Source organism: Molossus molossus, unplaced genomic scaffold, assembly GCF_014108415.1.
Source record: "Molossus molossus isolate mMolMol1 unplaced genomic scaffold, mMolMol1.p scaffold_m16_p_12, whole genome shotgun sequence".
In the NCBI taxonomy this organism is placed as follows: domain Eukaryota; kingdom Metazoa; phylum Chordata; class Mammalia; order Chiroptera; family Molossidae; genus Molossus; species Molossus molossus.
This window is the reverse complement of record NW_023425347.1, coordinates 69,036,280-69,054,527: the sequence shown is the minus strand read 5'-3', so window position 1 is coordinate 69,054,527 and position 18,248 is coordinate 69,036,280. Positions and strand designations below refer to the sequence as shown.

Sequence of the window (18,248 nt, the reverse complement as noted above, 5' to 3'; positions counted from 1 at the left end):
TAGGATCTAGAAGACCTGAAGGTTCTAAAGGCTTGGGTCTCAAGCTGTTGGTGACTAGGACAAGAGGCACAGCCGTTTCTAGGATGGGACAGGTTTTTGGCTGAGGCCAAATAGACCTAGAGAAAAACAACTCATTTTTCTTTTTCTCCGTCTCATCCATCAATCAATGTGCTTCATTAGAGAGTATGATCATGCACTGGTCATGATCATTGTATCCAGGTTTGAAAGAGGCCAGGAGAAGGATAACTCTGGAGACTTCTGACTGTCTAAGAATCTCGTGAATCAAAGGGTCATCACGCAACATATTGTTTAAGATCTTATTTAGCACATGTCATTATAATGTTGTGTGGCTACCTAGTCTTCCCATGAACATCTTCCATGGTGTGGGGGCTCACCATGATGGCCACTCACTGCCTGTTCTTTGTCATAGACACAGTTTTAGTTAGTGGTTAAATTATAGCATACAAAGATTCATGAGTATTATGGTGGCATAAGAGGTCCCTTGTTTTTGCCCCCCCCCAACAAAATCTGACACCCAACCACAACAAGAAGTGTTTTCTGAGGGAGTTGTGGGCCACAGGGCCAGCTACCAAGGGACCTCGGAGGAGTCTTGCCTACCTGTGCATTGGGGCATAGTCGGACAATCTTTGATACAGACGCTGGAACATTTAGGACACTGTGCACAGGATCTGGCTCCTTTCTTCTGTGGTTTTGAAACACCTGAAAAACATGAACTTAAGCGGTTACCTACCTGAGAGAGTCTTGTGCAGGTCCAGGTTTCCAGAGAAGAAATCAGCACTCCACTGGAGCCAGAAGACCATGCGTGCGGACGCACCGGAGTGCATAAGGGACAGCCCGGCTCCTCTCCACGTAGGAAGAGCGTAGGGCTAAAAGAGATGGCTGTGATTTCTCCCTGGGTGGTGGGGGTGCCAGGGAATAAATGCCTGGCTTTCCCAGCTGTGCAGGAGACTTCCAAGGAGACTCATTCATTTCTCAGAGTATCCAGTGTATTCAACTGGAAGTTCCATGAGTGAGGGGAAGGAGCAGAGCAGGAGACTGCATATAAGATTTAAGGAAGGCATTAGTGGTTATGGTTCTTGCTGACTGCATTATGGGTTCCATCAAGAAGCCTGTCTACGCGGTATGGGGAAAGTCTAACCCAAGGATCTGCCAAATTGGCCTGCCACACCCCCCTCCACTTAGTGACTGGCTCCCTGAGCCTGCTCCGGAGGGCAGCAGTGAGAGCAAGCACTGGGACAAGCCCTGTAGAAGCACTGGGACAAGCCCTGTAGAAGCACTGGTGTGCAGAGCACGAGCAGGGAGCACTATATAGCCACCCGCAGGGGAGCAAGAGATACTGAGAGCAGCCCCATGGTGTGTTGCAAAATCAAGAAAAAATATACAAGCTAAAGAATTCTGCCATAACAGGGTGCAAGCTGGAGCCGGTGTACCCATAAAAGGTCTGAGACAGCCTGAGCATGTGTAGCAGTTGCAATCATGTATCTGATAAGGGGTTAACATCTAAACTATACAACGCATTCATACAACTCAAAAGAAAAAAATCCATTTCAAAAATGGGCAGAGGATCTGAATAAACACTTTTTCCACAGAAGACATACAGATAGTCAACAGATATGTGAAAAGAGGCTCAATATCACTGATCAGCAGGGAAAGGCAAGTCAAGACCACCATGAGTTATCGCCTCATACCTGTTAGAATGACTGTTGTTAAAAGACAAGCAGTAACAACTGTTGGCCAGGATGTGGAGAAAAGAGAATCCTTGTGCAGTGTTGGTGGGAATGTAAATTATTGCGGCCACTATTGAAAACAGTATGGAGGTTCTTCAAATATTAAAACTAGGACTACCATATGATCTAGCAATTCAACTTCTGGGTATGGTCATGTGCCATATTAGGTCACTTAAGTCAACAACAGACTACATATATGATGATGGCCCCATAAGCTTATAATGGAGCTGAAGATTTTCTATCTCCCAGTAATGTCTTCGCCATCATGATGAGGTAGCACAATGCATTACATAAATACTTACCACTGTGTTACAGTTACCAACAGTATTCAGTAGAGTAACATGATGTTCAGATTTGTAGCCTACTAGCTGTAGGGGAATAGAATGTGTCACCCCCAAAATATGTCTACTTGGCATAAAATTATTTTAGGCTGGTTAATTTTAAGAAACAGCAGACATGGGAGAGGCTCTGCAAACCAGTAGAAGATACCCTTTGTAAAATGCATTTAACTTATAAGGAGAATCTCCATTGGTAAGGATGTCTTCCTGGTAATACCAGCAAGACGGGAGATGATCTTATCTTTAGAAACGCTTACCAATGCAGAAGAAAATAACTTAAGTATGCATCAACACCTTACCCTTGTTTACTGTACTTTTCTGGTAATTCCACATAACTGATACCCCACCCCCAACGTCTTTAGTCTTCAGCTGAAGATGCTATTTAAGGTGTTGGCTTCAGCCATTTTGGTGAGGTACTTAGTTTTCCTGGGTCTCTCCCATGTACACAGGAGGTATACATGTTATTAAACTTTGGTTTGTTTTCCCTGACTAATTGTGTGTTTTTAAAAAATATATATTATAATAATGTCTCAGCCAAGAACCAAAAAGCATAGAGGGAACATATTTTTTTCTTTCCTACAGAGCAATAGGCTATACCGTATAGCCTAGACGTGTAGTGAACTATACCTTCTAGATTTGTGTAAGTACACTCTATAATGTTACAAAATAATAAAATTACCTAACAATGCATTTCTCAGAATGTATCCCTGTCATTAAGTGGTGCCTGACTATATTTATTTGAAGAAAACAAAAACACTAACTTAAAAATATATATGCATCCCCATGTTCACTGCAACATTTTCTACAATACCCAAGAAGTAGAAACAACCCCACAAATGTCAATGAATGAATGAAGAAAATGTTACACACACACACACACACACACACACACAAATGGAATGCTATTCAGCCATATATAGGAATAAAATCTTGCCATTTGTTTTAACATGGATGAAACTTGAGGGCATTATGCTAAATGAAATAAGAAAGAGAAAGATAAATATGGTATGATTTCACTTACATGTAGAATCTAAAAGTAAATAAGTAAATGAAACAAAAGATTTTAGAAAGGAACAAGCTTAGCCCTGACCAGTGTGGCTCAGTTGGTTGGAGCATCGTCCTATACATCGAAACGTCACTGGCTCAATTCAAGATCAGGGCACAAGCCCAGGTTGTAGGTTCAATTCCTGGTTAGAGCGTGCACAGGAGGCAACTGATCGATGTTTCACTCTCACATGGATGTTTCTCTTGCTCTCTCCCTCTCCCTCTCCCTCTCCCTTCTTCTCTCTCTAAAATCAACAAACAGCATGTCCTTGGGTGAGGATTAAACAAGCAAACAAAAACAAGCTTTTAGACACAGAGAACAGATTGGTGGTTGCCACAGGCAGGGTGTGAGGGTGAGTCAGGCCAGTAAACCAGGGCAAGTGGAATAGGGAAACTGAGGCAGATGGCTAAACAAACTGACAGAGCAATTTACAGCATGTACAGAAGGCCACCTCCCTAGAAATAACATCTAGGCCTCAGTTGTACTTCAGCTCCAGACCCAGAACAGCAGCAAAACCAGATAGGCGACACTAAGACCAACTGCAATGACTAATGACCCCTTGCCCAGACACTGATGGATCAGTGAAGACCATGACCCTGAAGGAGCACAGCTAGAAAACTAATGAATATTCTGTTGAAACCTTCCCTGGAGACCACCCCTAAGATTCCTGTCTGCAAGAAAAAAATAAAAGCCTCGAGACAAAGGACCCAGCGTGTGCTCTCCCTTGGGGAGTAGCCCTCGACATTCCCCTTGTCCTCTCCTTCCCACACTGCCTCCCCACAGACATGCATTTCCTAAACTCTGAGGGACCCCATGAGGCCTGCAGCCAGGCGAGCAATGGGCAGCAGCAGCTCGGCTCGGGTTAATTCCTGGAACCTGTTCCCAAGGCCCCCTTTTCTCTGACTTCCTAGAGAACCAAGGCAGGCCAGTCTAGGTTCTCCTGTTGCTTCTGTGCTAAGCCCTTTCTTGTTTTACTGTCCTCAGCTTTAATAAATGTTCTGTCATAGTCACCTGGACTCGTGTTCTGAAATTTTTCCTGCATGAAGTCAAGAACCCACACACTGCTGGCTGGCCCTAGGCAGACCCACCAAGGGCCAGGTCCCCTTTTTGGTAACAGGGGGTTGGGCAAAATGGGTGAAGAGAGTCAAAAGATACCAACTTCCAGTTAAAAACTAAGTCATGGGAATAAATTACACAGCACGGCAACAATAGTTGATAATACTGTATTGCATATTTGAAAGTTGGTAAGAGAGTAGAACTTGAAGGTTCTCATCACAAGAAAAAATGCTGTAACTCTAGTGATGGACGTTAACGAAACTTGTTGCAGCTTAAGCTCCCCCACCCTCTTTTGCATCTCTCACCTTTCAAACTTACTTACTTTTTAATCTTTTATGTAGATCAACACTGGGCATCATGATAAAGATCAGCAACAGAGCCAGCATCAGGCTTATAATCAGTATCCAAAAAGTGTTCCACGGAAACAATTGACCTGAAATAGAGAGCCACAAAGCTTACCACTTAGGAAACTTAGACCCACCAAACCCAGAATGGTGATTCATACAAAGCACGTTTCCTTTCAAGACCCCATGACTCCGGGATGTTAGCCCTAAGTCAGTTTGGGACGGCAATTATAATTTGGTGTTTGAAGAGTGAGAAAAGTCTGGAGTGGGCTGAGCCAGGTGTGAGTAAATGTTAGTGAAGGAATGCCTCCCTCCAGTCCTCCCATCCACTCTATCTGATGTTCTCCCCACGAAGTCTCAGACCCAGCTTAGTCCTTCAGTCCTTTTGTCTAAGCAATCAATGCATGTGCAGTCCTGAATTCTCTAGCATAGTCACTGGGTCTGGCATTATGCTTCAGAATACACTTAGAGAAATATGTTTATGTACACTTTCCTCCTTTTCCATTCTATGCCCAAGCACTTCTTTGGCCTGTGGGCTTACACATACTGGGCATGGACATCTGCCATTTTGTTTGGTATTCTGATGTCTTTTTTCCCAGCGAAAAACCTCTGTTCTACCTAGGATACACCATATGTACAAGGAAGTAAACCCAAGAAGGTGCTAGAGAGTAAATCACAAATTCTGCTACTCACAAGTTTAGCTAGGCTTGGTGGGCAGGAATCTGGATTGAACAGATACAATTCATGGGATTGAGAACCCATTACTTTGGAGCCAACCTTATATCTAGATGAGCTCTCCTACACTGCAACCCAGTGAGCTGAAAAAGAGCTTCGTCTGCTCACAAGCCAGACAGGGACAGAATCCAAAGTGAAACTGAATTTTTTATTATGATCTTTTCTTTATCATAAGTTTTGAATCATATCCATGTTTGCTGATGTTCAGTGAATGGAAAATAAGATTTCCCTCAGATGTCTCAATTTCCCAGAACTTTAACTCAGTTCCTTAAATTTGTGTTAATTACATTTCTTTTAATACATGTTTTCAAAAGTGCATATCTACTTTAGAAATGTGTTAACTCAGAAAATATGCATCCTGTTATTTACTGAAGTTGTAAATAAGTTAACAAAGATTTTATCCATTTCCCTTTCTTTGTCTTCTACATATATTCTGTATGAACTCTGGGGACAGAGGGTAGGTAGTTCAGTTTTCTTTGTCCCCTGTAACTTCTTGTCTCTGACACAACCATAATATGAAGCTTTGGTTATTTTCTGGAAGATCAAATGGGCAAATAAATATAGAAATAATATAAAAGTAGCAAATTGTTAAGTCTGTTAGGGAACATATTCTTATTATAATATTCTTGAATTAGAATATTCCTTTTAGCATCTGGCTCCAAAATTAATTTCATGGACATACACAAATACTAATACATATATATTTAGTTGGCTGTTTACAAGGCACTCATTTTGTTTCATTCCAATCATTCAAGTATCCAATATGTATTGCTTAACCACTGTGGACTTGAAGCAGTTGGGGAATATCTAGTACACAAAGCCAACAAAGCACTCTACCTTCATATTTTAGAGAGGGAGATAGATGATGGACAGTAAAAATAACAAATAAGTTACAGAATAAGCTAAAAGCATATCATATTATGTTAAAATATTATAGCAAGGTAAAAAGATAGGGAATCCCAGGTAGTAGGGGCAAATTGATTTTTTTAAATTAATTTGTCAAAGTAGTCCTTATGAAAAAAGGTGAGAGTTTAGCATGAACTTGAAGGAGATAAGGACATGTAGTGAATCACAGTGTCCTGGAAAGAGGGAGCAACTAGAGTGACGGCCCCCACACAGGAACAAGTCTGGCATGGCTGGGGAACAGCAAGGAGGTCCATGTGACTAGACGAGAGCAGATCAAGGAAAATATTAGGGGATAAGGTGAAATGGGTAATGAGGGCACAGGTAATGCAGGACATTGTGGAGTATTTTACTCTGAATAAAATGGGGAACTACTGCAAGGTATTGAACAAAAGGTAATGTTGTATGTTTTACGTTTTAAATGAGTCCTCCTATCTATATATTGAGAATATGCCATAGTGGACAAGAGTAAGAAACAGGGAGAGCTTTTCAGGTGCTATTACCAATATCCACACCATGGGTGATGGTGTCTCAGACTCGAATGGCAGAAGTAAAATGGTGAAACTCTGGATTGATTTTAAAGGTAGATAGCTCTTTTGAAAAAATGTGATATAAAAATATGAGAGCCCTGGCCGGTTTGGCTCAGCGGTTGGAGCGTCGGCCTGCGGTACAGAGAGACCCGGGTTCGGTTCCCACTAAGGGCATGTACATCGGTTGCAGTTTGTCCCTGGCCCTGGTTGGTCATGCGGGTGGCAGCCACTCGATGTGTCCCTTCACATTGATGTTTCTCTCTCTCTCTCTTCCTCTCTCTCCCTCCCGCTCTATCTGAACAAAAAATGGAAAAATGTCTTCGGGTGAGGATAAAAAAAAAATGAGAGAAAGATGGGAGTCAAGAATAACTTCAAGAGATGCTAAAATGGTGGCAGAGTGAATGGAAGCTACACAGACCACCTCCCAAAACCAAACTGGAATTACAACTAAAGTAAAGACAAATCATTAGGAAAAAGCAACAAAAAAGCAGTTGGAGAGGACCCATATAACCAGGGTCAGGAAAAAAGGACACTGAATCAAGCCTGGTGGGTCTAAAGAGGTGTGAGAGGGAGGGCTGGGAGCCCATGAACAGCAGCTGTTTTAGCTGTGACCAGCTCCCTCGGGGTTAAAATCCACGGTGCTTCACAGCACAGAGAGCTGGGACAGAGCACTAAATTAGTACAGCTATTCACCTTGAGCTCTAGCAGAGGGAGGGCAGACTGGACTGGAAGTTTGTGGGGAGACTCAGGATTTGGAGGGCACTGAGAGTTTTTGCTGAGCCATGCACTCACAGGATAGTGGCCATATTGCTCAGGGATCCCCTTCCCCGAGCCCTGGGGAGAAGCAGCAGCTTCTCCCTTGGAGATTTAACCCCACTAAGCTGGGTCATAGAATGTAAATTGAGGCTCATTAAAAACCAGCATCTGGCCCTGGCCGGTTTGGCTCAGTGGTTAGAGCGTTGGCCTGCGGTCCAGAGAGACCTGGGTTCAGTTCCCGCAAAGGGCATGTACCTTGGTTGCAGTTTGTCCCCGGCCCTGGTTGGTCGTGCGGGTGGCAGCCGCTCGATGTGTCCCTTTCACATCGATGTTTCTCTCTCTCTCTTCCTCTCTCTCCTCCCGCTCTGTCTGAACAAACAGTGTAAAAATGTCCTCGGGTGAGGATAAAAACAAACAAACAAACAAACAAACAAAACAGCATCTGTTCCACCTTCTGGAAATCTTCTTTCCCTGAACACCTGAGGGAGTTTTTTTTTATTCAGTTGAGGGCTATAACCCAAGGCTCATCAAGGAACTGAGACTAAAGCCTTCAGGCAAAAAGCTAGAGGATAACTGAACTTTTTCTGGGCTTGAAAATCTACCCAGGAAAGTAAGATTTGACAGTGGTGTTTAACATGGGTCTTCCCACACTCATCCAAAGTCAGTAGAGGGAGCCACAAACAGCAGAACATCAATATCCACAGGGAAAATTTGGCAGGCTTGAAAATCCACTGAGATAGCCAAAATGGTGAAAGAAAGAAACAAATCCCAAATGAAAGAACAAGAGAACTCTACTGAAGATGAGATCAATGAAATGCAGTTAAGCAAGTTATCAGAGGTAGAGTTCAACGTGATGATCTTGAGAAAGCTCAACAGCATGAGTAAGGAGCTCAACACCATAAGTAAAGATATAGGAAAACTGAAAAACAACCAAATGGAAATAAAGAATGACATAGCAGAAAAAAGAACACATTGGAAGGAATAAACAGCAGAGTAGATGAAGCAGAGGAATGGATCAGTGAATTAAAAGACAGGGTAGAAAAAAAAATCAATCAATCAGAGACACAAAAAGAAAAAACAATTAAAAAACAGGAAGACAGTTTAAGAGACTGTGGGACAACTGAAAATGTAACAACAGTCACATCATGGAAGTTCCAGAAGAAGAAGAAAATGAGCAAGGGTTAGAGAATCTATTTGAAGAAATAGTGACAGAAAACTCCTATCTTGGTGAAGGAAGAAGGCATTCAAGTCCAAGAAGCACAGAGAGCCCCAAGTAAGAAGAACCCAAACAGGCCCACACCAAGACACATAATAATTAAAATGCCAAAAATTAAAGACAAAGTGAGAATCCTAAAGGCAGTAAGAGAAAAGCAACAGGTAACCTACAAAGGAACCCCCATAAGGCTATCAGCTGACTTCTCAACAGAAGCACTATAGACCAGAAAGGAAAGGCATGAAGTAATCAAGGTAATGAAAAACAAAGATCTGAATCTAAGACTACTTTATCCAGCATGGCTATCATTCAAAATAGAAGGTGAAATAAGGAGCTTCCCAGACAAAATAAGACTAAGGGAATATATAAGCACCAAACCAGCACTGCAAGAAATGTTAAAAGGACTGCTGTAATTAGCAGAAAAAATAGGAAGAAACATATAACCACAATAAACAAAAATGACAATAAATAAGTACATATTAATAATAACCTTAAATGTAAATGGATTGAATGCTCCAACCAAAGGACACAGAGTAGCTTATTGGATAAGAAAGCATGACTCATATATATGCTATTTACAAGAGACCCACCTCACAACAAAAGTCTCACATTCGTTGAAAGCGAAGGGATGGAAAAAAATCTTCCAAGCAAATGGAAAGAAAACAGCTGGGGTAGCAATACTCATATCTGATAAAATAGATTTCAAAATGAAGGCCATAACTAGAGACAAAGAAGGCCACTACATAATATTGAAAGGATCTATCCAACAGGAAGATATAACCTTGATAAACATATATGCACCCAATATAGGAGCACCAAAATATATTAAAAATATTCTGGAGGACTTCAAAGGAGAACTCGACAGCAACACAATCATAGCAGGGACTTCCAACACCCTGCTGACATCACTGGATAGATCCTCTAGACAAAAAGTTAACAAGGAAACAGAGACTCTAAATAAAGCACTAGATCAAATGGATGTACTAAATATCTACAGAGAACTACACCCCAAAACTACAGAATTCACATTCTTCTTAAGTGCACATGGGACATTCTCAAAGATAGACTACATGTTAGGACACAAACTAAGTGTCTACAAATTCAAGAAGATTGAAATTATATCAAGGATTTTATCAGATCACAATGACATGAAAATAGAAATCAATTATAACAAAAACATGCAAAGATATTTGAACACATGGAGGCTAAATATCATGTTATTAAACAATGAATGGGTTACCAAGGAGATCAAGGAAGACATTAAAAACTTCCTGGAAACCAAGAAAATGAACACACAACAAAATACAATCTATAGGACACAGCAAAAGTAGTCCTGAAAGGGAAGTTCATAGTACTACAGGCCTACCTCAAGAAACAATAAAAATTTCTAATTGACTATCTAACCTCACAACTTAAAGAACCAGAAAGCAAACAAAAAGAGAACCCTAGAGCAAGTAGAAGAAAAGAAATAATAAAGATCAGAGCAGAAATAAATGACATAGAGACCAACAATACAGTTCAAAAGATCAATGAAACAAAGAGCTGCTTCTTGGAAACAATAAATAAGATTGATAGACCCTTAGCTAGACTCACCAAGAAACAAAGAGAGAGAACCCAAATACACAAAATCAGAAATGAAAGAGGAGAAGTAACAACTGACACCACAGAAACACAAAGGATTATTAAAAAATACTATGAGCAATGATACGGCAACAAATTGGACAATCTAAGTGAAATGAACAAATTTCTAGAAACACATAGTCTCCCAAAACTGAACCAAGAAGAGAAAGAAAACTTGAACAGACCAATAACAACAAAATAAATTGAAGATGTAATCAAGACTCTCCAAACAAACAAAAGCCCAGGCCTAGACAGCTTCATGGGGGAGTTTTACTGAACATTCAAAGAGGTAACACCCATTCCCCTTAAACTATTCCAAAAAATCCAAGAAGAAGGAACACTTCCAAATTCATTTTATGAGGCCAGCATAATTCTAATTCCAAAACCAGATAAAGACACTACAAAGAAAGAAAACTACAGGCCAATATCCCTGATGAACATAGACGCCAAAATCCTGAACGAAATACTAGCAAATTGGATCCAGCAATACATCAAAAAAATTATTCACCATGACCAAGTGGGATTCATCCCAGGGATGCAAGGCTGGTACAATATTCGCAAATCAATAAATGTGATACACCACATAAACAAAATGAAGAATAAAAACCACATGATCATATCAATAGATGCTGAAAAAGCATTTGACAAAATCCAGCACCCATTTCTGATAAAAACACTCAACAATGTGGGAATACAGGGATCTTATCTCAATATAATAGAAGCCATATGTGAAAAACCTACAGCCAACAGCATACTCAGTGAGCAAAAACTAAAAGCATTTTCCTTAACAACAGGAACAAGACAGGGATGCCTACTTTCACCACTCTTATTTAACACAGTACTGGAAGTCTTAGCCACAGCAATCAGACATGAAGAAAAAATAAAAAAGATCCAAATTGGAAAGGAGAAAGTGAAACTGACATTATTGGCAGATGACATGATATTATACATAGAAAACCCTAAAGACTCCATCAAAAATTTACTAGACTTAATAAACAAATTTAGCAAGGTAGCAGGATACAAAATTAACATCAAGAAATTGACAGCATTCTTATACACCAATAATGATCTCACAGAAAGAGAAACTAAAAGAGCAATCCCATTTACCATTTCAGCAAAAGAATTAAGGTACCTAGGAATAAACTTAACCAAAGAAGTAAAGGACCTATTTGCAGAAAACTACAGGATGTTGAAAAAAAAAAAGAGAGAGAGAGAGAGAAAGATATAAGAAAGTGGAAGCATATACCTTGTTCATGGATTGGAAGAATTAACAATATTAAAATGTCCATACTACCCAAAGCAATTTATAGATTCAATGCAATCCCCATCAGGCTACCAACAACATAAATCACAGAACTAGAACAAATGCTTCAAAAGTTCATATGGAATCAAAAAAGACCCTGAATAGCCACAGCAATCTTGAAAAAGAAGAACAAATAGGTAAGATCATGATACTGGATATCAGGTTATACTACAAAACCACTGTAATCAAAACAGCCTGGTACTGGCACAAGAACAGGCATATAAATCAATGGAACAGAACAGAGAACCCGGAAATTGACCTAAGACATTATGCTCCATCATTATTTGACAAAGAAGGCAAGAACATACAATGGAGTAAAGACGGCCTCTTTAATAAATGGTGTTGCAAAAATTAGACAGCTCCATGCAAAAAAATGAAACTAGACCATCCACTTACACCATATACAAGAATAAACTCAAAATGGATAAAAGACTTAAATGTGACTCGTGAATTCATAAAAATCCTAGCAGATAATGTAGGCAACAAAATTTCAGACATATACAGCAGAATTTTCACTGATACATTACCCAAGGCAACAGAAACAAAGGAAAAAATGAATACATGGGACTACATCAAACTAAAAAGCTTCTGGCCCTGGCCGGTTTGGCTCAGCGGTTAGAGCGTCGGCCTACGGTCCTGAGAGACCCGGGTTCGGTTCCCGCTAAGGGCGCGTACCTCGGTTGCAGTTTGTCCCCGGCCCTGGTCGGTTGTGCGGGTGGCAGCCACTCGATGTGTCCCTTTCACATCGATGTTTCTCTCTCTCTCTCTCTGTTCCTCTCTCTCCCTCCCACTCTACCTGAACAAAAAAATGGAAAAATGTCCTCGGGTGAGGATTAAAAAAAAATAATAATAAAAATAAAAAGCTTCTGCATAGCAAAATAAACAACCATCAAAATGGAAAGAGAAGCCACTATATGGGAAAGCATAATCGCCAACCATATCAGGTAAGGGGTTAATTTCCAAAATATATAGAGTGTTCATACAACTCAACAAAAGGAAGACAAAGAACCCAATTTAAAAAATGGGCAGATGACCTAAATAGACACCTCTTCAAAAAGGACATACACATGGGCAAGAGACATATGAAGACATGCTCAAGGTCACTAATCACCAGAGAGATGCAAATTAAAACAATGATGAGGTATCACTTCACACCTGCCAGAATGGCTGCCATCAACAAATCATCAAGCAACAAGGTTGGTGAGAGTGTGGAGAAAAGGGGCTATAGTACACTGCTGGTGGAAATGTAGACTGGTACAGCCACTATGGAAAACACTATGGTGTTTCTTCAAAAAAATTAAAAATTGATCTGCCATTTGACCCAGTGATCCCACTTCTAGGAATATATCCCAAGAAGCCTGAAATACCAATCAGAAAGAATATATGTACCCCCATGTTCATAGCAGCACTATTTACAATTGCTAAGATCTGGAAACAGCCCAAATGTCCATCAATAGATGAGTGGATAAAAAAGCTGTGGTACATATATACAATGAAATACTATGCAGCTGTAAGAAACAAAGATCTCTTATCCTTTAAGATGACATGGTAGGACCTGGAGAGTATTATACTAAGTGAAATAAGCCAATCAGCAAAAGACAAATACCAAATGTTCTCACTTATTTGTGGAATATAATGAACAGGGTGGGCTGATGAATAAACTAGACCCAGAGACATGGAAAGGAGTATGGTTCAAACTGACAAACCTCAGAATAGGGGGGTGAGGGGAATGGATGAGATGAACCAAAGAACTTATATGCATGTGTGGATAACCAATGGACATAGACAACAATGCTGGGCGAGGGAGGTTGGATGGGGAGGATGGTGTGTAGGGGGGAACAAGGAGAAATATCTGTAACAAAAATAAATTAATAAAAGTTGAAAAAAATGTTTGACAAAGGAGGAAAGAACATTAAAAAAATGACTTCAAGGATTTTGTTCTTTGAAACTGAATATGAAGTGTGATTGGAAAGGCAATAAATTATCAAGTCAGGAGCTAATTAGGAGTTTAGTGTTTGCTGTGTGTGATTTGAGATATTTATAGATTTCCACATTGAGATGTTGAGTTGAGAGATGAGACTAGAGTTTGGGAGCAAGGTCAAGGTAGGAGATATCATTTGGGGAGGCACTGCCATATTGTTGGTACATAAAGCCATGACTTGGAATTAAGACACAAGAGAAAATGCTCAAAGAGTAAGCCTTGGGCAGCTCCTGTATCAAAAAGGCAGAGAGAAAAGATAAAGATAAAGTAGCAGAAGAGAATAAGAAAGAAAATGAGCAAGATAATGAAAAAAGCCAAGAGAATGTAATAACCAAGAAACCAAGTGAAGAAAATATATTAATTTTCTCTTGTTCATGAATTTTATGACAATGGTCATCATCTGAAGAACAAACACACTGATCTCACCTGATAGGACAATGCTTGTCCTTTCCTCTTGACCAGTTAAGGGGTTTCGAAGGTAGCAAGTGACATTCTTCTGGGAGCTCTGTTTAAGGAGGAGGGTTATCGTCATGTTGAACAATTTCTCTGTATCCTGTGAATGAGACTTTGCAGTGGGCGGAATGATCTCTCCTCTGCGGTCTCTCCATTCCATCTGAGGTTGTGGGAACCAACCTCCTGAACTGCACTCCACTAAAATACCTTTGATATTAGGAGGGTGCACAAGAAGCTGTATTTCTTCACCCGTAGCTGGTTGGAAAGAAAGAGGAAAAACAGAATTTTTAGGCGGAGAAAAGGGGAAACAACACAGAGAAAGAAAAGTCCCCTCTCGCACTCTAATCCCTGTTCCATTAGACATACTGGCAGCCAAGCACTGATTGGCACTACAAACAGTATAAACCAGACTGAAGGGTTATGGTTTACAAATTAACAGTTCAGGGGAGAAAATGCCTATTTGTTCCAAAATATTAATTTAAAAATGTTGGTTATTTACTAAATCTAGGAGACTGAGCTGTATCTATGGATATAATAATGAACAAAAACAGTCATGATCTCAGCCCTCCTAAGTTTATAGCTTAATGTTTTTTTTTGTATCTTTAGCAATTAGTCATGTTTGAGCTGACATAAATTATAAGTAAACAAATAATATAAATGCGTTTACAACTTTAATAAGATTTTTATATGCGCCTGCATATAACAGCTACGTGCATAAAATAGGTAATACACTACTATTATAAAAATAAAGCAGTACATATGAGTTTAGAGAAAATAAACTAGTTTTTACAAAATTTCAGGATATTGCCTGGGACATAAGACTTGCCTAAATGTGTGGCCAAGAGAAAAATAATAGGGATTTAAAACATTACTTTAGAGCAGCTCTGCTCAATCAAAGTTTCTGCAGTGATGGGAATATTCTATATCTGTGCTGTCTGATACAGTAACTATTTGTTACATGAGGCTATTAAGCATCTGAGATTTGACCAGTGAGAATTGATTTTTAATTTTACTTAATTTAAATAGTCACATGCAGCTAATGGTTGTTATGTTGGATAGCTTAGCTCTAAGATATAGTACTGAGTATCATAATATCCAATAAAAATGTTGAGTGTTAGTGGGCCAGCACCCTACACTAGCACCGCACATTTGTGAAACCTTTCAGTTTACTTCATCCTCCCTCTCCCTACCATTTCTTTGTCATTCAGAATACTTCAGGAGCGAGGCGATTGATTTAAATACTATATTTTTGCATACAATATACACATGGCATATATATTAGAAGACACTAAAAAGTGTGGATGAATGATTTTTGAAATAGATTTAAGAAAATTAGTCTGAAACTAAGTAGTCAATGAATTGAGTCAGATTTAGGTAGTTTACAAAGTCAGGTTTCACTAACGTGTTGTCAGAAATAATTAAAAACAGTAATAAATCCTGAAAGGATTCTGTTGGTACTTTACAGATCCAACAGTGTATGTGGACATGAGAAAACAGTTCTTGCTGATAAAGTAATGTGTGCAGACACAATTTGCATTCTTAATCTTACATTCTTCTCAGTTCCAAGAGTAAATGCATGAATTTGAACTTGCTAACCAAACTATGTGATATGAAAATAGTTAGAAACACTGAGGATTGTTCTAATACTCAGGATGGGTGGACAATCATTGGTTGAGAATCATGGGTGCATGGTAACCTCAAAAGAACCCATCCTTACCTGCGACCTTCACTTCTGTGATGGTTTCTTCATAGAAATCACCATCTCTGAAGAAGCAGTGGTACTTTCCATCGTCATCAACACTGACATTGAAGATCTTGAGGGTTACGTTACCATCTTTGATATCATCCTTCACGAACTTTGTCCGCTCCACATACCTGGAGATAGTTTCTCCATACAGGTCTTTACCAGCCTTGTATAGGTGAACAGGTTGTGTGTAGCGGTTCCGGAACCAGCGTATTTCCATGTGTCCTGCATCTTGTGGTGGGGACAGCTGACAGCTGAGGCTAACTTCTCCACCCAGTGGAGCCAAGATTGACTCCTGTAAGCCAGTCACTGTAAACTTTTCTGGGAAGGAAAATGGTAACCAAATAGTGAGATTGTGATCCAGGTCATACTTTATAATTGAATATATATATATATATATATATATAATGAGACACACACACACACACACACACACATATTCCACATGTTGCAATGAAGTGTTGGAGGCCATTCTGCCACATTTATATATTGTATAAATGTGTGTATATATACATTGTATATTTCTGTTCCTAATAATTCCACATTAAATTTTCAACTTGACTCATAAGGATAATCTGTGACCATTGATATGTAGAATGGTAGGAACACAGATCATACAAATACCACCTGTAGGACTACATTACTGTTTTAGTATCTTGTCAGAGACCCCCAATATTTCCCTTTTATTTGATTCTCTTTAAGCTCAAGATGAAAATTTCAAAAAAACAGACCAATTAAAAGGGGTATTCCACCAGTTCTTAACAAAGGACTCGTGATCGCTAAGTGCTTAGTCAAATCATGTAGGCTGACTGATCTGCACAGGCAAACAGTCTTCTCCAAAGAGTGTGGCCATGACTCTTGCTCTTGCTCTTGCCTCAGGCCAACACCAACATCTTGTGGTGGGGACAGCTGACAGCTGAGGCTAACTTCTCCACCCAATGGAGCCAAGATTGACTCCTGTAAGCCAGTCACTGTAAACTTTTCTGGGAAGGAAAATGGTAACCAAATAGTGAGATTGTGATCCAGGTCATTCTTGCTCAGATGGCAGGAATCCACACTGACCTTAACACTTGACAAACTTCTCTTTTCATCTCTTTAGAACTCAGAAATTGCTCTGTGAATATTTTCTCTGTATCTCTCAAAGGATAATATCTCTAATGGACTATGTAGGGGGGATTTTTTTTTCCATCTAGACTATATTCTCATACTTTTGGTGGAGGGTGTTTTAATCTTTGGACTCAAAGAAGGGTAAAAATTTGCAAAGTCCTTATTTATCGATTCTAAATGAGTTTGTTCGTTTTTTGTCCCCTAAAGTAGAAAGCCATATACCATACAACCCAATGAAGGGGAAAATAAGACTTGGATGTATGTTGACCTTGTTTATTCATGTATGCATTTTAAGTTGATTTCTTTGTAATTATGCAGCATTATAGATTCATACGGAAAGACTTTAAATATAGAATGTTTTAAATAAAAAAATTAATGTGTCCCAAATGCGCATGCCAGAGAAATATTGTCCACATTTAGAAACAAGTCATCCAATAACAGATTAGGGAAGAAATTAAAGATAAGTTCAGACACTGTTAAGAATGTAATCGTAATACTTGCTAAAATATACTAAGCACTTACGATATGCATGACAATATTCTAAGCCTGAAAATATTAAATAAATAAAAAACAATATACCATATTCATGAAAGGGGAGAATTAATTCCTAAAAAGTTTCAAATCTCCCTTCCCCACTAAAGTATAAGCTCAGTATAGTTCCAATATCCCAATGGTTTTTTGTTTTTCATAAAAATTGAGAAGACCAATCAATGTGGATGAGCGAAGGCTGATAGGAGTGTGCCAAAACACCACTGAGGAAGAGGAGAAGGAAAATGGGCAAGAATGAAAAATTTGGAGTTAAAATAAAGAAGGAGGAGAGAATAAGGAGGGAAAAAAAATGGAGGTTGAAACATATTGAAAATCTTTAATATAAATTGAACCATTTTTTTCTGATTAGATTCATTTATTGCAAGGTATTACACCACAATTTTTCTAACAATAAATGTTAGCAGTTTGAAGATCAATACAGTATAAGAATTGTTAAATATTACTTTAAACAAATTATTGAATTTTGTTCAATATTTTATTTATAGCTTTAAATTTATTCTCATACAGCTTGTGATGTCAGGACTAATGGTCATTGTTATATTTAAAATCCTTCCTATTTTTCTTTATCTCCTTGAGTTCCTCACAAAGCATGGAAATAAAAAATTTTGAAAAGATCAACAATAAGTATAAATTCTAAGCCTGTTTTAAGAAGAGTTCTTTGATGAGATATTTTTCCACTTTATTAACTTAAATGGCCATGGACATAGAATGGTTTTCTATGGTTTGAACAAAATTTTGTAAACACTTTTTTTAAAATGTAAAACTATCCAATTTACTAATATTTCCTAGTTTGATAAAATACATTTGTACTGATCATTCATAA

The 18,248-nt window shown here is 39.0% G+C and overlaps 1 protein-coding gene across 1 annotated transcript in view; it reads right to left on the bottom strand.

Annotated features, from left to right (window-relative positions):
• The window catches only part of LOC118626777 (selection and upkeep of intraepithelial T-cells protein 1-like), a 57,239-nt gene that overhangs the window by 8,202 nt on the left and 30,789 nt on the right, over positions 1 to 18,248 (bottom strand). The window contains exons 4-6 of the mRNA XM_036256799.1: positions 15,743 to 16,090; positions 13,999 to 14,280; positions 4,510 to 4,620 (exon numbers count right to left, since the gene is read on the bottom strand). Of these exons, the coding sequence (XP_036112692.1) occupies positions 4,510 to 4,620; positions 13,999 to 14,280; positions 15,743 to 16,090 (741 nt within the window). The remainder of the gene's footprint in view (positions 1 to 4,509; positions 4,621 to 13,998; positions 14,281 to 15,742; positions 16,091 to 18,248) is intronic.